Source organism: Xenopus tropicalis, chromosome 10, assembly GCF_000004195.4.
Source record: "Xenopus tropicalis strain Nigerian chromosome 10, UCB_Xtro_10.0, whole genome shotgun sequence".
In the NCBI taxonomy this organism is placed as follows: domain Eukaryota; kingdom Metazoa; phylum Chordata; class Amphibia; order Anura; family Pipidae; genus Xenopus; species Xenopus tropicalis.
The window spans coordinates 26,360,680-26,387,841 of NC_030686.2; the positions used below are offsets into that span (position 1 = coordinate 26,360,680).

The 27,162-nt window shown below is 41.8% G+C and overlaps 1 protein-coding gene across 1 annotated transcript in view; it reads left to right on the plus strand.

Annotated features, from left to right (window-relative positions):
- notum (notum, palmitoleoyl-protein carboxylesterase) overlaps positions 1-25,761 on the plus strand; it is a gene marked incomplete at its 3' end in the record, with an annotated part of 33,788 nt that extends 8,027 nt beyond the window's left edge. The window contains 12 exon segments of the mRNA NM_001126756.1: positions 7,485-7,809; positions 9,411-9,463; positions 10,565-10,660; positions 12,976-13,036; positions 13,113-13,171; positions 17,156-17,258; positions 17,568-17,759; positions 18,171-18,271; positions 21,254-21,401; positions 21,490-21,535; positions 25,492-25,500; positions 25,750-25,761. Of these exon segments, the coding sequence (NP_001120228.2) occupies positions 7,505-7,809; positions 9,411-9,463; positions 10,565-10,660; positions 12,976-13,036; positions 13,113-13,171; positions 17,156-17,258; positions 17,568-17,759; positions 18,171-18,271; positions 21,254-21,401; positions 21,490-21,535; positions 25,492-25,500; positions 25,750-25,761 (1,185 nt within the window).
- Positions 25,762-27,162: the final 1,401 nt, after the last annotated feature.

A 27,162-nucleotide genomic window follows, 5' to 3' on the forward strand; every position in this document is an offset into this window, starting at 1 on the left:
TAGATTAATTTAGAGCTCTGCCAATCAGGCATTTTTCTATAGTTTGGACACCTAAAGGTGGTCCTAGTTCTGTGTGTGAAAACTTTCCCTTTTCAGGTTAAAGTAAATTCCTCTGTAGTTCTAAGAATACCCAGTAGGTGGCAGTTGACTTTAATATAAAAGGAAGAGGATACATGTGCTGGAGGGCTTTCCTGGCACCTCACTGGGAGATGGTTACAGGCTTAGAAAATTAAGAGTTAACTTAGTTCTGTTATAGTCACTCAAGGAGTGAAAGACAGAAACCGGATAGATAGTATGAGCAGCTTAAAGCTCCCCCAAGTAAAATAGAGGGTTAGGGCCATGTGGCGTAAAGGCTGCCGCTTAGGGATTCAAGTAGTTAAACTCAGGGACACAGTGTGTGAGATTCCTGCAGCAAGGGACTACTGTGAAACCAACTAAACTGGGGATTTGCACAACGGCATGGGACATCACCTCTGAAGGTATAGATCACATGTGTGACTTTATTCTGATATAAGCTGCTGATGGAGGTGTCTAATATACTGATTGAGACATGATTCCTGTATTGATTCTACCAGATGCCATATGCCTGCAGTGAATAAACAAAGTTCATTGTTTGAAGTCCTTGTTGTTTCCTCTATTCACTTAAGCTATTACTGACAGATATTCCAAGTGACCCGTCATTTAACCATCTGGATACTTTCCACAAGAGGGAGAGTAATTAAAGGCAATATTTATTTTATAGCCTGCTGGGAGTTTGCTGGAAGCAGCAAACACACACACATACTATATCACACCCAAGGGTGGGCTACACTAATACAGTAAATGTAATCTATAATAGCTGGAGTGATTGGATGTCTAACATAATAGCCAGAACACGGGACATAACTGTTCACTTGGCTTCAGATCCTTAGCACACAGGTCAGATTCCAAAACAAAGAGTTAAGTACCATATGGGCCCCCCCTCAAGTCACTGATTAGTTACTGACTTTTAACAGGTTAAAGAGCTGCAGCCGTGGAAGTTGAGTTCTGGCTAGTATGTTAGGCATCCATTCATTCCAGAATAGCATTGTTAATGCAGGTAGGGGCCTGGAATTCCTTCTTCTTGTGTTAACCCTGGGATAGTTAGCTGTCAACTTGAAATTATGTCATTCTGAGAGAATTGGGGCAAAAAATGTCTGTACCGGGAAATGACATCACTGCACATGCTCACAAGCAAGAACATGCTCACATGTAGAGCACATGCTCTTTGTACATGCACACATTGCTCAGTGGACGTCACTGAATGCCTCCCTGCATGCACAGATTGATTTTCAGTTGCAGAAAGTAGAAAACCAGGGAAATGCAGGATAGTGACAGGAGACTAGGGGTTGGAGTGCATCTGGTTATTCCCAGGAAAAAAGAGAGAGTTGACAGCTCTGAGTGATGCATGTGTTACTGCAAATAAAAAGGATTTCAACTTCAAAGAAGAGATCTTAACAAGTACTACAGAGAATGAATTTACCAGCTGGGAATGTAAGGAGGTATGTTGCAAATATATAGCATTTAGAGATAGTAAGGCCACAGCATTGTCTTGTATGATGCTGCTTTAGAGTAGAGAAAGCTATAAAGGCAGGTTTCAGAGCAGCATCTGGGTTGAAGTGGAATGCCAGAATATGAACCTCTGTGACATAACTGCAGATGTTCTATGGAAGTTTCCAACCCTAAACTGCACATCAAAGTATTGTGATTCCACCCATCACTCTGTGCTGCTTTGGTTTTGGGATGGTAATTTACTGAGAAATATCAGCAAGGGAGACTGCTGCTAGGGAAAGTACCCTTACAGAGATCGGTATTTGCCTTCAGGACATTATACAGCATTTTTATAAAACTTATTTTTATATATCTTTAACCCAAACTTTTAGGAAGGATAATCCATTCTTTTTTTTTTTTCTTTTGGTACAGCCAATGTCTAGCAGGCAATGAAGAGATGGCACTGCTAGTTTCTATAGAAATGGCGCTCTGATGGAGAAACCTGTTTTTTCTCCAAGGGCGGCAGTGATTAGGTTAATCATTAGTGCTCAATCCAAGCAGGGCTTTTTATCATAGTAAGTTCTGCCTGTGTAAGCCTGCATTCTTCATTGCATGAACTTTACAGCACACATGTGCTGTTTGCAGATGTAAATGTCACTGAAGATGTGTGAGAGGGAAAATGGCCGCCTGGTGAAAGCTGTTATTTGTTTTAGGAAAAAGTGATGGTGCTGCCGAACAGAGGAAATATATGCAATACAAATGGTGTGGTTTGGGTGGGGGAGATGTGCCCAACTTATATAAATGGTAGGAAAATGTTGGGTTTATATGTCCTTTTATGAAGTGCTCATTGGCTATTTTTGCATAAAATGCAGGTACCACAGTGTCTAATGGAATGCTTTGGGCCACAGTATGTCATGAAATGGGGGGGAGCCACAGTGTCTTGGTGCCATTCTAAACGTGAAAAAGGGTTGTGTTATTGTAAAATGTGGGGTTTGGCCACAAAGTGGTCATGGCAGCTCATTATTTCTCTTTCTATTTTTATGGGGGGGGGGGGGCTGAAAGATGGACCCCAAAAGCAATACTTTGCCTAGGGCCCAATTTAAGTCTTAATCTGGCTATGGGGTCAGATGCTTCTTTTAGGACTTATAAATACTAAAACAAGTAGTCAGAAAGCAAAAATTGATAGAGAACTTATCGTATCCAAAGCAAAAACTGTTCTCAAAAAGCTTTTCAAGTGTATTGATAGAAAAATGATGCTGTTGACAGTGTGGCTTTCAAAAAAAAAAAAAAGTGGCATTTCAGAGAAGGAAAGGCTAATAAAGAGTTAATCTCAAGCTGCAGGCATACCTTCAGTTCTCTCAATAGTGCCCTTAAGTCTCCCCATATTTCTCCCTTTCAGATGATCAGAAGCCTCAAAGGAAAAAATAAAAACGCTGAGCTCTGTAAAGAAAGTTCCCATAATGCCTCGCTCCTGCACCGAGACCAAGACTGGTGTACATGCTCAGTTTGTGATTGGCTCAGATCCACATTCCTAAGGGGGGGGGAATTCTTAGCATTCTTGAGGGAGGGGAGAGCAGGAGAGGGGCGAGAGCATAGAACTGCATGTCTCCGGCACAGGAAAACAAAGACAACAAATCCTGTTTCTTTTGACAGAGAAGTCAGTGCAGCATTTCTGTGAGTGGCTGTATTTACATAGACCTTTCTGATAAAGCTTACTTAGTTTTTACCTTTCCTTCTCCTTTAATCTGTTCTTTTTCACATAATGTGAATCGCTGGTGGGATGGTATATTCACATTCTTGCTGGTGGGAAGGAATTTCAGGGAAGCTAGTTGCACACGGTAGCGGAAATTTATCGCAGGCAACTAATCTTCCTGTGTGCCACCAGCCTTAGAGGATAGGGAGGAGATGAAAGAAAATAATTATAGTTGTTTAGCTATTGATAGAGCTCAATTGTAGCAGGAGAGCATGAACTATGCTTTCCTGCTTAACTAAAAAGAAGCTAGATGCTAGCTTAGGCTACACTGTTTACCAGATTAACCACTGCCTTTCAATCAGCTGAAATCTGCAGTTGCTGATGTAACCAAAGAACTGGCAACTTTGGTAGCTCAAACAGAGACCAAGAATGATGGTATGGTCAAACTCCAGCAACTCCATCAATTCATTGCAAAGGTCAGTAGAAGCCCTAGCAGCCCACACTGGAGATCTAGAAATAGGTCCCGTAGGAATAATATCAGAATTTGCAATGTCCCACAGTCATATACAGACTTAAACAAGCTTTTAGAAATGCTGTTCTCCAAGCTTCTCCCTAACTACATCCCCGTCCTGGAGAACTTCCTAGGGACATTATTGCTAGAATACATTACTACGAGACCAAAGAAGATTTACTTAGATCCTTTTGTGACTATGAAGCAGTTGAATTAGACCCATCCAAATATTTCCAGATATTACTCCAACAACCCTCCAGAAGCGCAAAAATCTGCACTCCGTTACATCACTTTTAAAGCAATTCAGGTGGAAATGCAGATGGAGCTTTCCATTCAGGTTAAAGGAGAAGAAAAGGTAAAAACTAAGTAAGCTTTATCAGAAAGGTCTATGTAAATACAGCCATAAGCACTCACAGAAATGCTGCACTGACTTTTCTGTCAAAAGATTTCTTGTGTGTGTAATTCCTGTGCCAGAGACACACAGATTTCTGCTCTCTCCTGCTCCCCCCTCCCTCAAGAATGCTAAGAACTCACACCCCCCCTTAGGAATGTGGATCTGAGCCAATCAGCAGGAAGCTGACTCATAGTCTTACTAACTGAGCATGTTCACTTGGTCTGGATGTCTGTGCAGGAGCGAGGCATTATGGGAACTTTCTTTACACAGCTCAGCATTTTTTCTTCCTGTTTGGCTTCTGATCATCTGAACAGGTGAAATATGGGGAGACTTAAGGGCACTATTGAGACAAATGAAGGTATGCCTGCAGCTTGAGATTAACTCTTTCATAAGCAGGTACTGGCACCCCAAGTATATTAGACACTTGTAGATTGCAGCACCGCAAGCATGTTATAAAGTGAAACAGTGGATATTGGCACCCCAAGTAATAGTGATTGGCAGTAGGCACTGATTCCCCAAACATATGACCACATGACTGATTAGGCACAGTCTGACCACTGCTGTGCCCCCAACAGGGGCACTGCTAGGTACGGGTCCGCTACCATATTATTTATAGATGCACAAAAATTTTGGATCTCCCCACTCATTCTATTTTGTAGTCTAAGCTTTCTGTTTTTATTTTTTTTTATGACTCTTTTATTTGTCATTCACCTGCTTCCCTCCACTTTTCCCTTTGACTTTTTTCTTTTGTGTCTTTGTGCTTCTTTTACTTCTTCACATTTTTCCTTTTTCCACTTCTTTTACTTCTGCTGGGTTATTAGCAACCTTTCCTCAATCCTCTTCTCTCAATTCCAAGTTCTCTACATTTATTTGCTTTCCTTTTCTGTGTATTCCAATATCTTCTCCTATTCTCCACATCTTTCTCTGATTTTCTTCTGTATCACTTTTTTTTGCCCTTTCATTTTATCTAATCTATCCCACCATATCTCTTCTCCCCCTATTATGTTCTATTTTCACAAGTTATTGTGTGCCAGGCTACTTTAAACATCGCTGACCACTGGTGAAGTATTTCCTTTCATGCCTGCCATAACTTCGACACTGCTGTATTTCCCCACAAAGTTTAAGACCCCGAACATGGAGCGGAAATTGGATTAGCTGGAGAGGGAGTTAAGCGTCATTCTCTAGCCTATCATATTCCCCGCAGCTGTACCAGGACTGCAGCCGCACCAAAGATGTAGCAGACAAAAGAGAAGATAGCTGAGCTGTGTTGTCACTTATGTTTAACTAAGCAGACAAGAAGTAACGTCTGTCCCACCCCTACATACAGGTTGCCAGTAGTATCCCCCAAAGCAAGCTAGAGACAGATTTTGCACCAGCTGTGAGAGATGCTATTTTGTTTTTCTTCTTATTTTTTCAGGCAGGTTTGGACAGGCTTAGCTTCCCCAAGCTTAAAGAAAATCCACCCTTGCAGCTCTCAAATGGAGCTACCATATAATTTTTGGTTGACCTACTAGAGTCTTACTATTCCTTAGGCACTGTACCTATATGGTTATGTTTTTTTAATGTTATGTTACTGTTTTCACTTATAACTGGTGACAAGATTGGATATTTACTGTGATTTTATTACAGTGTGTTGGCAGATGTTAAATTAGCCCCATTCATAATAGTGGGTTAAATCCTAACAGGACCAGATGATCTACAGGTATGGAGATAACTGTTATTTTTCACAACATAAAAGGGCTAAATTTACCCTCTAAGAGAAATATGGCAGCAGAATATTACCTCAGATTACATGAAGATGTGGTAGCAATACAAGAGACACATTGGTCTTATAAGGTTTCTCCTCTATATTTACATAAACTTTATACAGAAAAAAGGGTGTAGCAATTGCCTTCTGATCACATACTCACTTTGCTCCACAACTCACAATAATAGATCCAGAATGCTACAATTTTTGTGGTGCTTAAATGATTCTCTCCTCACAGATCCTTCTATCTGCTAAGATGTAGCTGGCGCATTAGAACTTTTTGGCTGCCCGGGTACTGGTCAAAATAAACTAAATACAGAGACAGAGTATTGTACACGCTAGGACTTAATATACAGAAAAAAAAGTTTTCTGGCACAAACAGTACTCTTCCTTAGGGACAAAGGGAGGTCTCGCTCTCTCATGCAAAAAATAGCTATAGTTTAAATATATAAAGCAGGGCTCAGGGGCAGCCAAAAAACTATTGATCTGTGAGAATACAATTGTATTACTATTATTCCAGTCTGTCATTCATCCCACTGCTTGGTTGCTAAGGTAGCTGCTAAAATTCCAAACTGCAGAGCTGCTGAACAAAAAGCTAAATAACTGTAAAACCACAAAAACAAAAAAAAAAATGAAGACCAATTGCAAATTGTCTCAGGATATCACACTCTACATCATACTAAAAGTTAATTTATACAGTAGATGAACAACCCCTTTAAATAGTACTCGCATTGAGTAGCTAATTTCGAGCAAACATTTTAATATATTCTTTTTGTAATGAGAGAATTGTTTGGCCATTAGCAATGTGGGATATTAAAACAACTGCCAAAATATCCTGCACACTCGGTGCTTCAGATGTGGCTAACCAACATGCCACTCCTAATTTTGTGCCACCCTAGGCCTGAGTTTTTGTGCCTTTACCTTTCGTATTGTCTATCACAACAATAAATTGAAGCTATAGGCTATTCTCTGAAGAGTGTAGCTTATTTTTAAAACAAGAATATCCACACTCACTCCCATAAAGTGTATTGTAACCCATACATTTAAAAAGCAGTAAGCAAATTGCAAACAAACCTAGAAGAGACAGCCATTTGATGTATTTTGTTTTGTTAAGGAATGCATTCTTTTATATAGCGTGTCAACTAGGTTGTGCATATTAAAAGGGCTACTAGAGTATAACAAAGGTGCATAACCACAGTGCCCTTATCTAAACAGGATTATTCCATCATGCAATTTTTGTTTGAGTCTGCTTAAGTGCTGGTTGATCCAGAGGAAAGTAAAAATCCCATCTAACGTTTTAGAGGGGGAAGAATTCCCTTTTGATGCCAAGATGGTAATCGGACCAGTCCCTGGAATAACTTTGTATTTAGAGTTAAACACAGCTACTCCCATCATTCAAATCCTATGCAGTTGGAGCTGCATTTTAAAACTTTGCGGGATTGAGTGTTCCTTTGCATGACTGGAGTTGCTGGATAATCTCTGCTCCCTGACCCTAGTCTCTGCCTGGATTGGCCTCTATGTTGGTCTGAAACTTTGCCTTATATTCATTGCAAGCCTTAATTATACAACATGCATCTTTTTTCTTTTTTTGTGTCTAAGTAAATTGCATCTGCAATGTGTTTCTTCTCAGGGTGGTGATCAGTGTGTGGCATGGCTGGGACCATGTGTATAACCCTACTGCTGCTCCTCAGCATAATTACTGTTGGGAGCAGGAAGACCTGGAGGAGACGCGGCCAGCAGATAATACCCAGTAGCAGGGAGAGGAGTGAAGGAGGTGGTGAGAGCTTTCCACTGGACTTCACTGCCGTTGAGGGAAATATGGACAATTTCATGGCTCAGATCAAGAGCCTTGCACAGTCTTTGTACCCATGCTCTGCACAGCGACTAGATGATGAGATGAAACTGCATATTCTGCATAACAAGTCAGTGACATGTAATGACGGAAGCCCAGCAGGGTAAGTTAGAATGAATTCATGGTATGAACAAATATATGGTGTAGTTCAGAATAATAGCTTAGGTGGAAAAAGAACCCTGGGACCCTGGGGCTTTGCAGCTATAGATGTGATGTATGCTTTAAAGTGCTTAGGATAGGTGAGAGCAGGGCTGATAATATTTCTCTGGAACACTTTCAGCACACTGCAAGCTTCCTCTTAAATGAGATGATAGATGGGCTTCACTGTGCCAGGTAATAGATGGCAGGCTTGGTCATACCATGGGTGTTATGCTGCCTTTTCCAGATATTTTTCTCCTCTCCTGGGTTTTTGTGAAATACAATGTAAAAGTTTAACAGCATGGAGGTAGAAAAACTACTGCTACTTCTGCCTGCATCTGAGTCAGATGTGAGTGTTGAATAATCCATTGCACATCCTTGCTAACTAAATAACTATAAACTTAAAGGAGAACAATCATGAAAAATGACTTTATAATAATGAAAATATAAAGTCTAGAGAAACATTTTGACAATTTATAGCATGAGTGACAGAGCAGAGCGAAAGCTGATTTGCTGTGGCATGTCATGAGGCCACACCCCTCAACAGCAAACATGTGCAAAGGGAAAGTAAAGGAATGGAGCCGGGCTGGGTGCTGGTGAAGCTGCATTTGTACATATAACAGTAAAGCAGCTTATTGTTTATATCCAGATATACACAGCCCTTCAGGGTCTTTTGCATTTGGGGCTGTGCTGCTCACCTTCAATAGCCAGATACAGATGTAACAAAAGTGTATAAAAGAGACTACCTCCATTACAGTGACACATCAGTTGCAGCAATATTACAGATTTCTGCAGAGGAAACTGTGTGTGTACAGGCACATAGATTCCTGTGTGTTTGATTCACACCTCTCTCTGTCTCTGTCAGAGCCAGGCTTTTAGGCTTCTTGAATAGTCTATAAAAAGCTTGGCTAGTCAGTCTACAGGAGAGCTCTGACAGAGAGAGATTATACAAATGGCAAATTGTAGTTTTATGGGAAGTACTAGGTGTTTGTTAGTGACTCAGGTGAGAGGGAAAGTGCCAGACAATGTATGGGTAATTTAGGTTGAATTGTTAGACCTTCTTCAAAATCTTTTCCAGGTTTTCTATCAGGAAAGATGGGCAGGTGTGGGTTGAACTTTAGATGTCAATCAATTATGGTTGGACCAGTCCCACTCCTCTCTGCTCAGAACACAATCTGCCTGTCAGAACTGAGCCATGTTAAGCACATTCCCATTCATGATAGTTTCCCTTTTAAGTAATTGGAATCCAGTTGGTTAGAATGAATCTGCAGGATCCGTTCAGTTCAGTGTAGTCGCACCTCCGGCCCTATAAAGATTTCCACCACTGCTGAACTGGTGGCATGAGTGTGCTACACACCGTCGCATCCACACAGTGGAAAATGAAACGTATAAGAGCAAGTTGCGAAGGCGAACATATTAGAATAATAAGGCTTACATTTTATTCACTCTTCTTTTGGGACATTGTTTTTTTTAAGGTTGATCCAATGCACGTGTGTCCATTTGTCCATGTGAACCATTTGCCATTTCACTACTCTCTATAAAAGACTTTATTTATTTCCATTACAGCTACTACTTAAAGGAATCCAAAGGTAGCAGACGGTGGCTTGTCTTTCTTGAGGGTAAAACTTCCTTTTTTCTTTTCTTGCTTTTGCCGAGTGGTTTTGGGCAAACTGCCAAAGCTGGAGGAAGTAAAAATTAAATCAAGTTTTGAAATAGTATCATCTTTTAAAAGGAATCTTTTGATGAATCATCTATTGAAGTGACCATAGGTCAAAGGCACTTGGGGGGTAAAACATGGCTGTGATAACTTATTTAACTGTTTATGAATAGATCCACTCAATGTTCAGTTCTTTACTGAAACTAAGTTGCTCTTTTGTTCACATCACTGTGATAAGCTGGCCAAACACATTAAGATTTTTAAAAGATCTTTTCGTTATCGTAGGACCAAGCTTATCCTGAAACTATTGTTTAAAAGTATGGTTTGACCATCAACAAAATGACAATTTCAAGCAAAATCCTCTTGTTGAAGCTAGGGAAACTACCTGCTTGGTCCTGCAAACAGTTGGACTAAGAACAAATTACATTGTTATCGGCAAAAAAATTTCAAACCTGCCTGATTGATTTTCTGATCGATGTCTAAAGAAAGATCACTAGAGGTTCAATCGTTTGCTGCACACTAAAAATATGACGGTTTTGTCAGATTGCACGCAGGGCCGGATTTATAAGCCGGGCGCCCTGAGGCCGCCCCCTGTCCTTTGCCGTCCCCGCCCCCCTCGCGTGCGCATGCGCGACCGGCACACGCACCACCACCGCGCATGCGCACACTTGCGATCGCGCATGCCCTGTCTTTTCAATCGCATACGGAGCAGTGGGGGAGAGGTCCCCATTGCTCCGTATACGACAAAAAACTTTAATATTTTGGTGCGGCGTGCCGCCCTAGGCCCGGGCCTTTGTGGCCTTTCCACAAATCTGGGCCTGATTGCACGGAAATCAGTCATTAAGGAAGGGAAAATCGATACATGTAAGGCCAGCTTAACTCCACTCATTTCACCTCTCTGTCTTTCTATTTTTCCTTATCACTAGTATCATAGTAGATTTGGTTGAAAAACCGGCTCATATTCATCAAGTTCAATGTATTTGCCTAATTGCATGTCCCTAGTGTTTGATTCTCTCTAGCCTTTTTGGCTTATGGTGTGACTCTTACTATCTTATACTTTTAGGAGGATGGTACTGCATCAGCCGTGAGAACTGTGACCTTCGCTATGACACAATGCGGAGGCTTATGAGCTCCAAGGCCTGGCCTCCTGCTAAAACTGGTGAGTGACTTTGGTCTTTTACTTGGATCAGCTTTCCCTTGGTTATGTTATGTGGACATCTGTCTATGGCACATAAGGGCTCATTTATGACTACTGTCCCTAGTACATTTTCACAAAAATGGACACAGTTGTTTCTGCTAATTCTCCATTATTAAGGGTACTTTCATATGATGAATTTCGTGTAAGTGTGTTTATTACCACCCTGAATTCCAGGCTTCTCGCTGCAGGCTGCGTTAAACATCATTTTGCCAAAAAGTGCCAGAGAGTATTATGAAAGTTTAAATGTGCAAGAAGCAATATACATTGTATTACATATTTATTGCTTTCAGAATGGATTAGTACAATGTCCGTTTAAAATCATCGTTCTATTTGACCATGCTATAAACGATAGAAGACCTTAAATTGGCCAAAAAAGTGTCAACCAGTTCATCAAACGAAGTAAATTCCCACCATTCTAAAAATTTAGATTTGAACTATTGCTGTGAATGATCATTATGTAAAGACTGACCAAAATGCAAAAGGAGATCACAGGCTATGGAAATAATAATGAGCAGTTAGGCTGTTATGAACTTAATGATATTTGATCATCCTTGCCAATTGCTTGGATGAAAGCTTTAAGCTGTGACCTTTGTAAGTTGATTCCTATATCTATCAAGGATTCCATATGCATTTGGCTTGGGGTCCAGGATGTGTAAGGGAATTGCTGTCTTGGCAAATAATAGAAAGCATTTTATAGATTTAGAATTAAGGGTTGTCCTTCTCAACATATTGTGTTGGCTGTGCAGTGGGATTGTAAAGTATGCTGCAGATTCAGCTTTGAACCTAATGTAGAATGCAGACTATTTAGTCTCACACCATGGCAAGTGTTGCATGCAAAGAATTACCCAGTTATAAATTAGCAGTTGTTGAAAGCCTTCACTTTCTACAGCAGGTATTTTTACCTGTGAGCCACATTTAATTAAAAAAAGTTTTGAGGAACCACACAAGTATGAAACATGTTCCAGAGAGATGCTAAATAAGGGGTTTGATAATATATTTGGTAGCCCTATGTGGACTGTCCGCTTCAGGGGGATCTTTTTAAGTAAATTTGTGTTCTTTATAGTTCAAAAACTTGCTTTCAAGCGAGAAATTAAAAAATCAGCACCTATTTTGTGATCACTAGGAGCAACACAAAAGGGGGCGGTGAGCAGCGTGTTGCTCACAAACCACTGGTTGGGGATTACTGTTCTAGATGGTTATGAGTGGCTGAAGCTTGCTTGCTGTGGAGCTGGGCCAAGCAATGCATTGGCTGCCTATGTCCACTGACTCACCCTGTATAATGTACTTGTTGTGCTGCCTCCTCCCCCTGTATAATGTGCTTGGTTTGTAAATACAGAGTAAAGGTGTCCATACACGCCGAGATCAGCTTGTTTGGTAAGGTTGCCAAATGAGTGGCTCTTCTCTCTATATGCCCAGCTGAGGTGGGCGATGTCAGGCTAATAGGTGCTGTCCTGATCCGAAAATCAAACCTGCCATTTCGACACCTGCGTGTTTCTCAGGCAAATATCGATCGAGGAGGCCCCTGGGTCAGAAAAGCTGTCGAATTGGACTAAAGGACTCATTAGCATCTTGGCTTAAATCTGAGCAAACTGCCTGTAACCTGTATCAACCTCTCAGATAAAGCTTTGTTTAGCCATCTGCTAGTAGAAGAGAATGTGAAAAATCATTGGGGGCCCAATGCCTCTTGTTGTATATATTGTAATTGGAGTATCTGTACCCCCTGCCTCTTACTGAATATACTGTGTTAGGAGCATTGGCACCCACTGACCCTCATTGTATATACTGTTTTTGGAGCATCATTACCCACTGCCATTCACTTTATATACTGTGCTTGGAGCATCAGTACCCCTTGCCTCTTATTGTATATACAGTACTGTGCTCTGTAGGCTGGTAACATGGTAGGACTTCTTGTCAATCTGTTATCTGCCAGGGCTGGGCTAGTCACCAAATGATGTGACACCTTTTTCTTTTAATATACAGACTGTCCGGTTCCAGATTCGAAATGAAAGAAAATATCTTAAATGTGTAGATTTCCTGACTTCTTTTTACCAGCAAGATAACTTTTGCCCAATTTCTACCATACATATATAGCATACCGAGTGGCCACTTTGATAATTCTGCAATCCTGATGGATTGTTACATTTTTGTTGGCCAACTCTTCTTCACTTCCTGCTGTTCTACTGCCCAAGTGAACTGAACAATAGAATACATGTGTATTGGTAAAAATAGTATTTATTTTAATCAAGTGGGTTTTTTTTGTTTTTTTTTTTCCCCAGCTTCGGGCATTTTGTCAACACAGCCAGAAGAGAATCCTCACTGGTGGAATGCTAATATGGTGTATGTTCCTTTTTTTTTTCTTCTTGGTTATGGAACTCCTTGCCGTATATAACCTGTGACCCCCTTCCTCCTACAGGTTCATCCCATACTGTTCTAGTGATGTATGGAGTGGAGCATCACCTAAAACTGAAAAAAGTGAGTTGCAGTGGTTTAGCTTTTCATTATAGGATTGTATATTGGGATGGTGTTTAAATTACTCTAATTATAGTGCCAGAATGTCTATCTCCTAATAATAGGGACAACTCTGACTCTACCCTCGTTAAAGAGTTTAATTTAAGGAAAGCACAGACTCTCCACTCATTATAAGGTTGTATTTAGGGCCAGGACTGGCTCCTCTTCTGTAAAACATAGGATCTGACTTAGAGATAAGATCTAATTGGCCCCTTTGAGTCTGTTTTGATTTACCGAAAAAGCTAAGAACTCCTAAACCCTCTATCTTTGGTATTTTTTTGTGCTTTGAATAGACTTTTGTCTGTTCTAAACATTCTGCAAACTGTTTACTGTGCTGCTGCTCAAAACTCCTCCTCCCCTAAGGGCAAAGCCATACATGGTGGATCAAATGCTTTTCTTAGCCTGCGTTTCCTAAGCACCACAAACACTAAAATAGTTCAGCGCCTTTAGCAGTAGAGAAATCAATAACTAATATAGTGTATATTCTAGCAATTTAGTTGACACCTGATGTTATAACTGTAAACAATCAAAGCTGTAGTTCCCCTTTAAATCCATGGTACTCCGAAAAGTCTTGAGTTTGTGCTGTAAGTAAACGCTGGTGTTCAATCATAAGCCTCCGCATAAAAAAAGCCTACTTACAGACCAATAGTCAAAAGCATCACATATAATAATGGGGCTGGTCTCCTCTTCTTACACAACAATCGCTACTTTAAATCCATCCACAGAATTCAATGAAAGGCAAAAGAAACCTGATATTGTAACCCTGTTTAACACACTGCTTTAACTGCTTATACTGCACTCACATTTAGTCACTTGCGGTCAGCCACTTAAATATATATATGAAGTTGCAGAGTACCAATTTGGTTTCCAGAGAAGAAACTTGCCAGCATTTGTTCCCCCCCCTTGTGGGTCTGTTAGGAACTAGATGTGACGATAGTAGGTAAGGAATGTATCATTGTGTAAGAAGGAGAGACTGGCCCATCTATTATTATATGCAATGCTTTTGACCATTGGTATTTAAAGGAGAATGCAAGTCAAAATTTAAAAAGCATACTGCCCAATTTGTCCTCCTATTGTTTAGTAAAACCCCCACACTTTTGGCTCACCTAATCAAATATTTACTCAGTCACACTTCACATTTTCTAGAACAGGCAGCTATCTCTAAAAAGGTATTCTTCCTTCCTTTCCCTCCTTGCTTCATACTGCACATGTGTGTCATTCCCTCCCCCCCCTCCCCTCTGCCAGATCCGCTTCTGATTGGCTGGTGGGCATGTGTAGCTCAGAACAGGAGACAGGATCAAGTTACACACATGCTCAGAGAATAGGAAGGCTGCCGCTGGCACCTACAGGAAGGGGACAGAGATTTCAGTGATGTCACTGTAGGCTTCACACTGCTGTAGGCTGCCAGCACCATATCTCAGAGAAGCAAGCAGGGATCTGGGAGGTTAGATATGCAGTAAGTACTTAAAAAGAATGCCTTTAGACTTACTTTTACTTTATATTAACCTTTCATTGTCCTTTAAGGAGGCATTTCTAAGCATGTTGAAGAAAGCAGAACTGTTCTCATCTGCAGCTCCATGTAGTTCTACATGCTACATTAAAAAAACAAAAAAAACCCCGCTTTGGCCTGAGTGCAGCTTAGAGAGCACAGATCGGCCCAAAGGGGCACTATTGCTGTAACGTGAGTTAAGAAACTCCGGCTGCAGCACCCTGCAAGTTGCCAGGGGCAGCAAAAAGCCAATTTTTAAATCAGAATTTTAACACTTCAAGTAAAGAGAGCACTATTATGCTCTTTGTGTTAGCAATGCAGCTCCACCTCTTCACCCTCTGATGCAAAAAAACGAAGCGCGGGGGGTGCCAGGAGGCTGGCTAAGACCTGCCCACCTCTGGGCCTCGGCTCTTTTCGTGTTTATTTAGGATGATCTCTGCTCCATGTAGCTCAGTGATCCTCAACCAATGGCTCGAAAGCAACAGGTTGCCCACCGACCCCTTGGATATTGCTCCCTTTGGCCTTACAGGAGGTGCTTATTTTTGAATTCTGGCTTGGAGGCAAGTTTTTGTTGCAAAACAAACCAGAAACAGAGGCTCCTGTAGGCTACTAGTCAACATAGGAGCTGTCAAATAGCCATTCACAGCCATTATTTGGCATCCCCAAGTACTGTTTAATGCTTGTGTTGCTCCCCAACTCCTATTACATTTAAAGGAGAAGGAAAGGCAAAGTCACTTGGGGGTGCCAAAATGTTAGGCACCCCCAAGTGACTTTAATCGCCTACCTTTTAACCTTGGCTGGTGCCCCTGTTAGGAGAGAACAGCACCAGCCTGGGGTACCTGTAGAGCTTCCTCCTTCCTGGTTCCCTGCGCGCGCATGCGCAGTAGAGTGAAAAAGCCGAACTTCAACAGAGATTTCAGCAGCCCGGGTTACAAGGTAAGCGATTAAAGTCACATGGGGGTGCCTAACATTTTGGCACCCCCAAGTGACTTTGCCTTTCCTTGTCCTTTTAAATGTGGCTCATGGATCAAAAATGTTGGGGACCCCTGGTGTAGCTGCATTCAAGCTGAAGCTGTGTCTGTCAGAGCAGGAACACATAGCTGTGGATGAGAAAAGATCCGCTCTCATTTTACTGAAAATCTTTGAAAACAGAAAAGTGCATCATAGGACAGAGGTTAATGAGGTTCAGGTATCTGTATGCAGTTCTTTATAGAAGTTTTCACCTCCAGTGGGAAAAATGACAATTGTGACATTACTTAAGCTGACTATACATGGGCAGATTTTAGTTTCTGATTTGGCCCCCTCACACCTAGTTAGCAGTTTATCTGCCTGTATAGATATCTGGCCAATATTGGGTGTATATCTGTTGGGCAGGTTTAAAAATCTTGTCGGAGCAAGGGCACCATCGGCTTGTTGTGTTTAAGTGTGTGGCCCCCTTTAAAGGAGTGTTACTAGCTAATTTTACGTTTGGTGTTTTCTCCACCAGCAGAACAAATAGTCTGCAGCCAGTCTGTTTTAGGAGCACCGACAGAAAAGGCACCAACCTGTCAATTCTGAAAATGCAGTTGCACATGGTGTGGATGGAGGCAGATAGTCATTTTTGGGTGGAGTAAAATGCCTTGTGTGACATTCAGCAGTGATCCTGGGGCTGCAGGTCTGTGGGGGGGGGGTTGCATCGCTAGTGCAAAGAGCAGTATTGCACTTGAATTCTACACTAGAATTTTTTTGACAATCCACCAGCTATGTTTAATCTTTTACTTTTATTGAATGTGCCAGGTGCAGGCACACACAACTGGTATCCGCCAACAAACGCAAGGAGTTTGTTGGCAGATATCGGTTGCAAGTGTCTGCACTCAGTGCTCCCAGGTACAGGCACAACTAGAAGATTTTTTTTTATCCCTAGGGGTGGATTGTCAGCTGGCGCTTATCCACAGGCTAACAATCTGCCCGGCGTGGCTTTGCCCTGACCCCAGTAACCAGGCAGTGGTTTGAATGGCAGGCTGAAAGATCAATAGGAGATGGCCTGAACTGAATAAATAGAAATAAAAACAAAACAGCTTTACAATTAATCTGATTCTGCTCCAAGGTTGTGGGATAATGTTGGAAACCAGTTACCATTGTAACCATTATACTTTTAAAGTTAGAGAGTGAGCCAGAAAAAAATTGAGATGGTTTTAAGATTAACTTCTGATTTAACATATTCTAAGATTCTTTCTCTAAATATACTAACCTAGAATCTTATGCTAGTACTTCTTTTAATAATTGCATTCATACATGTGAATGACTGTTGCAATATTTAAAAAAACATAAAATGTTAAGAGCCCTATTCCTACTGCTCATACATATATTATTGATGCGCATGGTGTATGCTGCTGTCAAGCTAAACAATATGGCATCTCTAACTTCTCATCTTCTGGGCTTGTCTTTATGGCTAACACTTGCCACCCATTTTATTCTAGGTGGATATGCATTTATGGGATCACTCATTATACAGGAAGTGGTCAAGGAGCTTCTAGGGAAGGGACTGGACACTGCCAAGGTTCTTCTGCTGGCTGGAAGCAGGTGACTGTTAGAGTTGGTGATCTGTGAGGACCTACTACAGTGATAGTTTGCCTCTTACTGAACTGCAACTTCTGGCATCCTACTGTGGGGCCACAGTTTAGCCTTTACTTAATGTTGATCAAAGTCTACTAAATTGCTATGGATCCTTATGTCCCTGGCCCTGGGTTTTTATCAAAATATATTGGCCTCTTAGGACTAGGATACTTTTCAAACAGTACTAAATGTTGCTTTTCTGCTGTCTAGTACAGCTTATACCTCCTATATCCCCTGTAATAACATAAGTGTCTGATTTAAATGCCCTTAATCTAGTGCTGGTGGAACTGGTGTGCTTCTAAACGTGGACCTGGTGGCTGATCAACTGGAGGAGTTGGGTTTCCCCGGTATTCAAGTTCGAGGCCTCTCTGATTCTGGTTGGTTCCTGGATAACAAGCAGTACCGGAGAACAGACTGTACAGACATAATCACATGTGCTCCAACTGAAGCCATACAGAGAGGAATTAGGTAAGTAGGTGGGAAGGAAAAGACCAGATGTGTCAAGGCTGCTGCCATTAACATGACCAAAATAATTTCCACTGACCTCAGCTGGACAATAAATTATAAAGATAACCGTTCAGCAAGAATAGGTTTAAAATGAATTTACATCAATAAAACAAGTGTGAAATATAAGGAGTCTATAGAGAATATAAAAAGAAATGGACAGAAGGAGCATGTAGAAAGCTGTGGGGTACAGAGTACCTGTTGAACATAGTTTTAATCATACTGTATTAGTTGCTTTGAAGGTTAAACAGTTATGTTCTGTAGCTTAACAACCATGAAAATGGTTGATTGAGGCTGTGGAGGAATTAATGCAGAGGCTTACCCAGTGGAACAGGTGCTGTATTACCCTGACATGACTTGGTTTCTCTGGCGTAGGTACTGGAACAGCGTGGTTCCAGAACGTTGCAAGCAGCAGTTCAAAGAAGGTGAAGAATGGAACTGCTTCTTTGGCTACAAGATCTATCCAACTTTAAGAAGTGAGTAACACAAAGAATAAAATAAAAAGGGTAAACCCTTTTATAATAAAATATATATATTCTACAAATCTACAATTAGTATTGATGTTGGTATATATGGTTTATGTATGCGAGTGTATAAATAGGTCAGTATAGATTTGTGTGTGTTGGGTTTACTTGGAAGGGTTGAACTTGGTGGGCTCTTGGGTTTTTTTTTTTTTCCACCCTATGTGACCCAGTAGTTCAGCAGCTAAGTACAAAACTCATGAACCGCTTGGGCATCCCACTTAACCTGCTAATAAAATGGTTGCACCCCCCCCCCCAAGCTACTTTATCCCACAATTCCCCAGCCTCTCTCTCTTCAGCCTTGTTACCAAATTTGACTCTGTAATCTTCTCATTCCTATTGGGCAACAAAAAGCCACACATAAGTCTTAAAACCATTACAGTCTCCAAGTTAAATGAAGGATTGGCCCTTTTGCATTTATTTCTCTACTATTTAGCTGCGCAGAGTGTTTGTGGCTTGGTGGTTCTTCCTATCGGCTGACTACCCACCTTCCCTATATCGGCAGAGGCGCCGAGGTCAGTTGAAGCAGTCGCAAATACTACTATCTGGGGGTTACTTAAAGGGGCTTCCCTCATTCTGGTCTGAGTATACTAACCCTAGTACAGGCAAAGGCCCTTATGTATGAAAAAACATTACAGAATGCAATTTCCCCCTACACGCCTATTTGGTGTAAGGCAGGGGTGCCCAGAATTTTTCCTCCAGCAATCTACTTTTGACTCCTCCCTGCGTACATACACCTACCCAATAAACGTGCTGCACTTCCGCATCCCAAGGCTTAGACGCGGTCCACAGGGGATCGACAGGTGGACTGCGATCAATGTCTTGGCCACCCCTGGTGTAAGGTGTTATACCAAACCCAATGAGCTGGGCAAAACATCACATTAAAATCTTGGTCAGCTATATGGTAACCAAAGGTTAAAATCCTTTGTGGCCCTAACAACAAAAATCAGGTATCCTAGGAGAATGAGGTACAGATACCTTCAGCTCAGGCACGCAGCTGCTAGTCAGTTTGCAATGCAAATTCACTCTTGTTTACCTTCAATAATTGGTAGTAATGATATTTTGATAAAATATTGAACAATACACAGAACATACCATACACTAATGAGACTGTACTCTATGGGTCTTTTAACTGAAAACCTATGCTTCAAATGTGGGACAAGCCTGAGTACATTCTTGCCCACTTTCTAGACTTGCCCGCTGATAGATAAGTTCTAGGGAAGTGGTAAACATCTCCGTACAAACCCTTGGTATGCTGAATGTATGGTCCCCAGAGGTATGTCTAATGGGACTAGTTGAGAATGTAGTCCCTGACGAGCACCAGTGAACTCTCCTATGGCTTCTATACTTGTATGCTAGAAAGGCAATCATTTTATCATGAAAACTGCCCACACCTTAAAACAGTGGTGGGCAAACCACGGCTCTTTAGCCCCTTGATTTTGGCTCTTCCAGGTGTGGGCTCGCACGTGCAGTGTGATCGCATTTTCGTTGCCTGTAGCAAAAATAAGCAGGAGGGGGTGGTCTTTGGGCTACGGGAGACGCGGCGCAGGCAGGGGGGGTGGGATACGCAGTGCAGGGGAGGCTCGCTTGTTTCATGCACGAGTGAGCCAGTGACAGTCTGCAACAAATTTGGCTCTCAAAAGAAATTTCAATCGCAGTTTTGTTGATATTTGGCTCAGTTGACTAATAAGTTTGCCCACCACTGCCTTAAAACATGGGAAAGAAACAAAGCCCTTCCTCTTTATAAGATGACCTACATCAGCAGAGGGTGTCCAGACAAATCTGAAATTAATAGACAAATTTGTCACTACAATCCTGGATAATGCCTAATAGGGCATATAGGGTACGATATATGTTCCCCTCTTACTTTCTTTCTCCCTTCCTATCTTATAACACACTATAAATTGTTTGCTGAAGAGCTTGGTCATCCAGCAATTGGTCAACCTTGTGAGCTATAGATAAATTTTTACAAACAAATAACTAATGTATCTTAGACTTGATTTGTTACTGTTTGTTAATGGTGAATCAATTTATAAAGAAAAAAAAAACAGACCTGTGAACAATGCCCCACCCCATAAGTAACAAGATTAAAAAAAATCCCCTACAAACTTTACTTCAAAATCAGCGATAAAAAAAGCCATTTTAACAGTGGCACAAATACCGCCTGGGCAGGGGGTGTCATGGTAACTGGGCTTATCCCTCAGTGGAGCCCACTGTGGCACAAAGATGGAGGCAGGCACCAGAGCTTACATGTTTGCATCCTGTGCGGGTACCATGCCCATGTTGCCACTGCATGTTTACCAGCATACAGTTCTATGTACTCCTTAACTCAGGGGTCTCAAACTCGCGGGCCATTTGCGGCCCTCGGTACAGTATTTTGTGGCCCGCACCAACGCCTTCTCAAAAGCAATGAATGGATCGCGATTTTTATTGCGATTCAAGGGATAATGCAAGGCACGGCGGGCAGGAGCTGCTGATTGCGGAAATGACGTTATGCCATCATAACAGTTATTATGGGAAGACGTTCTGTGTGCACAATTAGCTGCTAAGGAGCTAATTGTGCACACAGAACGTCTTCCCATAATAACTGTTATGATGGCATAACGTAATTTCCGCAATCAGCAGCTCCCGCCGTGCCTTGCATTATCCCTTGAAAGCCAATTTTATGTGAAATCCCTTATGCGGCCCAGCCTCATGCTGACTTTGCCTCCTGAGGCCCCCAGGTAAATTGAGTTTGAGCCCCCTGCCTTAACTGATAGATGTAGCTATATGGCAGGCAATAGGTATGAGAGTACAGAATTCCTCTCATTCTAGCAGAATCTAAGTAGAAGCTGAAGTACTATTGGTGTGTATTATTTTACACTAGTGTGTACTATTGTACACCGTCCCCCAGTTTCTTCTTGTACCATCTACTGACTGTGTTTTTGTCTCACTCAGGTCCTGTGTTTGTGGTGCAATGGCTGTTCGATGAAGCCCAGCTGACCGTGGATAATGTCCATCTGAGTGGGCAGCCAGTGCAAGAAAGTCAGTGGCTTTACATCCAGAATTTGGGCCAGGAGCTGAGGAACACTCTAAAGGATGTTGGGTGTGTGTCTAGTGACACATTGAACTATACTGTTATTTATGTGGGTCCAAAGGCAAGTCATTCATTACATCTGTTTCTTTCCATACAGGGCGAGTTTTGCTCCTGCATGTCTGGCACATGAGGTGATCACACGTAGGTAAGTCTCCTTTATCTACAGGTCTTCTGTTTTATCTTTCATGTCCCTGTAAGCTGTGTTCTATATTATCTATATTCATCTATATACTTCTCTTCTTATTCATTCTCCTCTTCTTTTCACGTACATGTTCCATAGTCATGTGATGGCCTGCTTCTCATAAGTAAATGACCACAGTATCCAACACAGTACACTCTGATATGGAGATAATGATTAACTTTGTCTTTTTCTTCTATGTCTTGCATTACTTTTAGGAAATAGGTTTGTACACATTTTATAAAACCTATATGAAATGTTTATTTAATGTGTTATAATATTATTATTATTATATTATCTTATTCAGACAAATGAAAGCATGACATCGTAAATACATGCAGTGATCCAGCTGCACCTTCTTTGCATTTTCGTACAGTTCAGCTGCATGATTACTTACCATATTTACATGAGATGATCCCTCTTCATCTGAATATGAACAGTATTTTCAGTTTTGTTGCCCGAGGGAGAGACTACAAAATATATTTTATATGGGATTTGCTATTTGTAAGGAGAAATATTCTAGGAAAAGATCTGATACTGATCTGATACTGCGCTTGTAGTCAGAACTCTGCTTAAAATCTTAATATCTTTGCATTGATATTCTGAGACAATTTGCAATTGGTCCTCTTTTATTTTCAATGGTTTTTCAGTTATTTAGCTTTTTGTTCAGCAGCTCTCCATCTGGTATTTCAGCAGCAATCTGGTTGCTAGGGCATTTTACCCTAGCAACCAATTGCAAATTGCCTCAGAATATCAATGTCTTCAATATAATGAAGAAATTGATATTCTGAGACAATTTGCAATTGGTCCTCTTTTATTTTCAATGGTTTTTCAGTTATTTAGCTTTTTGTTCAGCAGCTCTCCATTGGTATTTCAGCAGCAATCTGGTTGCTAGGGCATTTTACCCTAGCAACCAGGTAGTGGTTTAAACAAGAGATGGGAATATCAATAGTTAAGGGGCCTGCATGGAAAAATAAGTAATAAAAATGACAATAATAATGAAATTGTAGCCTCGCAGAGCAATACTTAACTACTGATATTCCCGTCTCTTGTTTAAACCACTACCTGGTTGCTAGGGTAAAATGCCCTAGCAACCAGATTGCTGCTGAAATACCAAATGGAGAGCTGCTGAACAAAAAGCTAAATAACTGAAAAAGCATTGAAAATAAAAGAGGACCAATTGCAAATTGCCTGAGAATATGAATGTGTTGAATATAATGTAGAAGAGTGCTGGTAGAGGGGGGCCACATGTACAAAGGAGGGGTGGTAAAAAGAAAAGCTGTAAGGGGCCCATCGCTCGCTATGTGTCATTATGATGCCATGCCTATGGATTGCCCTATTGTAAGCCATTTCGTGGGTGTACCAGCCGTCCACCACACCGCCTGGCTGTATGTCAAGGCAGAGTAGCATGATCCACCCGCCTGACCCCCCTATAGACTGTCCCTATGAATGGAAGGCAAGGCACGATATTGACACGCATGAGCGGTGAACCCCTCAGCTGAAACAAGTGGCACGAGCCACTGGTATTTATACCCCACCAATTGCAGAGAATGGCAAGTTGGGGAGACTTGTGCTTTCAAGTCAAAGTCAGCTGCATGCACTTGTGCATGTCCTAAACACTAGCCCAGCCACTTCCTCCGCTTTCCCAGGCAAAGCACAAATCACCTTCTTGCCCTCTTTCTAGCAACATCAAGCAACACAACTGACATGCAAATCACATGCCTGTGCCAAGGCTTGCTGGCTCTCCCAGCTTCCTGTCTGACTGCTGTGGCACCTAGCAACTCTTGTGGACATCCCGGGAATGAGGAGAAGCATCAATGTGGGGATTCTTTCAAATCACACAGGCCTTGCTGCTCTAACACGCCACAGACACTCCACATTTATTGGCCTGCAAACGGGGGCCGCTCTAAGGCCCTATTAGCAATCCCACCCCAGCATCTCCTGCATCCCATTGCTAGTGCTATGGAGGGAGGAAGGGGGGTGCGCACCTCACCGACAACCAACAGATGGCGCTGTACTGTCCCCATTGAAACACAATTACGCGCTGTCCCCACTCAAATCTTATGGAACGGGGGAAGCTCTAAATTACAATGCTTACTGCAGACTGGCAATTGGGGGTCTTTCAAATTCCACAAGGGCTGCTGTAAGTTTCCACAGACAGCCCCTATTTATTGGGCTGCTGGGGGCTCTGTGGAGAAAACCTCTTGCTTTAAAAAACACATTATGGGATGATCCAGGTATTGTCCGTAATGAATCTTTCTTTCTCCCATAGGAAACTATGGCTTGGCGCACGCCAGTCACATCACCAAATAGAAGGCAGCGGTGCAAATAAAAAAAAACCTATTTATTTAAAACAAGTAGAGAACATTCTAATAATAACTGAATGGGCCTGTGATCACACTGGGCGAATACGAAATAAGCGTGAATATCTAATCCAAACTACTGAGTCGCAAAGCTTTCCCAAATTTAGTGCTTTTGATGAAGAACCTGAAAACCGCCTCAAGGCTTCCGCTTTCTAGAATCTCATCTCTCACACAGTATTATATACCAGGGTAAAACATGAATGCCTGGAGCCCATGGAACAGTTTCATGTCCAATGTGCATAGGTTGACCTAAGTATTTAGCATGCAGAGACCCCAAGAGAGAGGTACCCTCATATTATCTGACATTTCTGTCATTTCAGCTAGGGCAAAATCAACAAATTTTAAGCATTATCTGTAGGGTAAAGCCAAACATAAGTACGTGCACCCCAAAAAGCACCCCTGAATCCAGGAAGGCTGCACACTGGCAAAAATCACCTCCAAGCTTCCATTTTGCAGCATCGAACCCCCAACGTAACCTTATATACTAGAATGAATCTGCCTAAATGTGAAAGGTAGGGGTCCGCTGAACAGTTTGATGCCTGATGTGCATAGTTTGACTAAATGTTTGGCATGAAAAGGCCCCAAGACGAACATACCCCAAACCATCCATCATTTCTGTCTTTTGGCTTTTCCAAAAGGTAGCGTTTTTTAATGAAATACCTTAAAATCCCCTCAAAGCTTCCACTTTCTAGCATCTCCTCTCCTACATATCAATAGGCAGCAACATTCTATATATAGATGCCAGGGGTCCCCCAAACAGTTTCATGCCCATTGTGCATAGGATCACCAAAGTATCTGACGTGTAGAGGCCCCAACTCACTTCAAGTACTAAATAGCCCACTTTCCTGTCAGAGTGCTTTGCATCTCTCATCGCTACGCCAGCGGCGTAGAAGTACGTTTCCCCTGCATGCAAGGTAATGCCAATGACCCACACCTTCACCTTCCAAAAATGCCGCCCCCTTGAAATCGGCCCAAACCTTGACCTCTCCCTGCAAGCCCCAGCTATTTACTACCCGCACTATGGCAGCATTTTCCGGCCTTGTATTTATTGATATATGGGAACTGTGCTGGAGCTGCCATAGCACCAAGCACAGTCTTTGAAACCTGGAAAACTAACCTTTTGCCCTAAACAATACATTTTGGGGGGCACAGGTATTAGCCCACGAGTCACCTGGGAGCCCTGGGTGGAGAGGCCTGCAGACCAAGTACCATGATTCCCCAATAAAAGAATATTTTCCCTGCTGGCAATGTCACGCCAATGATTCATCAAGGGGTAGTTCACCTTTAAATTAACTTTGAATATATTGAAGACATTGATATTTTGAGGCAATTTGCAATTGGTTGCTAGGGTAAAATGCCCTAGCAACTAGATTGCTGCATCTGGTATTTCAGCAGCAATCTGGTTGCTAGGGCATTTTACCCTAGCAACCAATTGCAAATTGCCTCAGAATATCAATGTCTTCAATATAATGAAGAAATTGATATTCTGAGACAATTTGCAATTGGTCCTCTTTATTTTCAATGGTTTTTCAGTTATTTAGCTTTTTGTTCAGCAGCTCTCCATTTGGTATTTCAGCAGCAATCTGGTTGCTAGGGCATTTCACCCTAGCAACCAGGTAGTGGTTTAAACAGGAGACGGGAATATCAATAGTTAAGGGGCCTGCATGGAAAAGTAAGTAATACAAAATGACAAAAATAATGAAATGTAGCCTCGCAGAGCAATACTTAACTATTGATATTCCCGTCTCTTGTTTAAACCACTACCTGGTTGCTAGGGTAAAATGCCCTAGCAACCAGATTGCTGCTGAAATACCAGATGGAGAGCTGCTGAACAAAAAGCTAAATAACTGAAAAACCATTAAAAATAAAAGAGGACCAATTGCAAATTGCCTCAGAATATCAATGTCTTCAATATAATGAAGAAATTGATATTCTGAGACAATTTGCAATTGGTCCTCTTTTATTTTCAATGGTTTTTCAGTTATTTAGCTTTTTGTTCAGCAGCTCTCCATCTGGTATTTCAGCAGCAATCTGGTTGCTAGGGCATTTTACCCTAGCAACCAATTGCAAATTGCCTCAGAATATCAATGTCTTCAATATAATGAAGAAATTGATATTCTGAGACAATTTGCAATTGGTCCTCTTTTATTTTCAATGGTTTTTCAGTTATTTAGCTTTTTGTTCAGCAGCTCTCCATTTGGTATTTCAGCAGCAATCTGGTTGCTAGGGCATTTTACCCTAGCAACCAGGTAGTGGTTTAAACAAGAGATAGATGGGAATATCAATAGTTAAGGGGCCTGCATGGAAAAATAAGTAATAAAAAATGACAATAATAATGAAAGTGTAGCCTCGCAGAGCAATACTTAACTACTGATATTCCCGTCTCTTGTTTAAACCACTACCTGGTTGCTAGGGTAAAATGCCCTAGCAACCAGATTGCTGCTGAAATACCAAATGGAGAGCTGCTGAACAAAAAGCTAAATAACTGAAAAAGCATTGAAAATAAAAGAGGACCAATTGCAAATTGCCTGAGAATATGAATGTGTTGAATATAATGTAGAAGAGTGCTGGTAGAGGGGGGCCACATGTACAAAGGAGGGGTGGGTAAAAAGAAAAGCTGTAAGGGGCCCATCGCTCGCTATGTGTCATTATGATGCCATGCCTATGGATTGCCCTATTGTAAGCCATTTCGTGGGTGTACCAGCCGTCCACCACACCGCCTGGCTGTATGTCAAGGCAGAGTAGCATGATCCACCCCGCCTGACCCCCCTATAGACTGTCCCTATGAATGGAAGGCAAGGCACGATATTGACACGCATGAGCGGTGAACCCCTCAGCTGAAACAAGTGGCACGAGCCACTGGTATTTATACCCCACCAATTGCAGAGAATGGCAAGTTGGGGAGACTTGTGCTTTCAAGTCAAAGTCAGCTGCATGCACTTGTGCATGTCCTAAACACTAGCCCAGCCGCTTCCTCCGCTTTCCCAGGCAAAGCACAAATCACCTTCTTGCCCTCTTTCTAGCAACATCAAGCAACACAACTGACATGCAAATCACATGCCTGTGCCAAGGCTTGCTGGCTCTCCCAGCTTCCTGTCTGACTGCTGTGGCACCTAGCAACTCTTGTGGGACATCCCGGGGAATGAGGAGAAGCATCAATGTGGGGATTCTTTCAAATCACACAGGCCTTGCTGCTCTAACACGCCACAGACACTCCACATTTATTGGC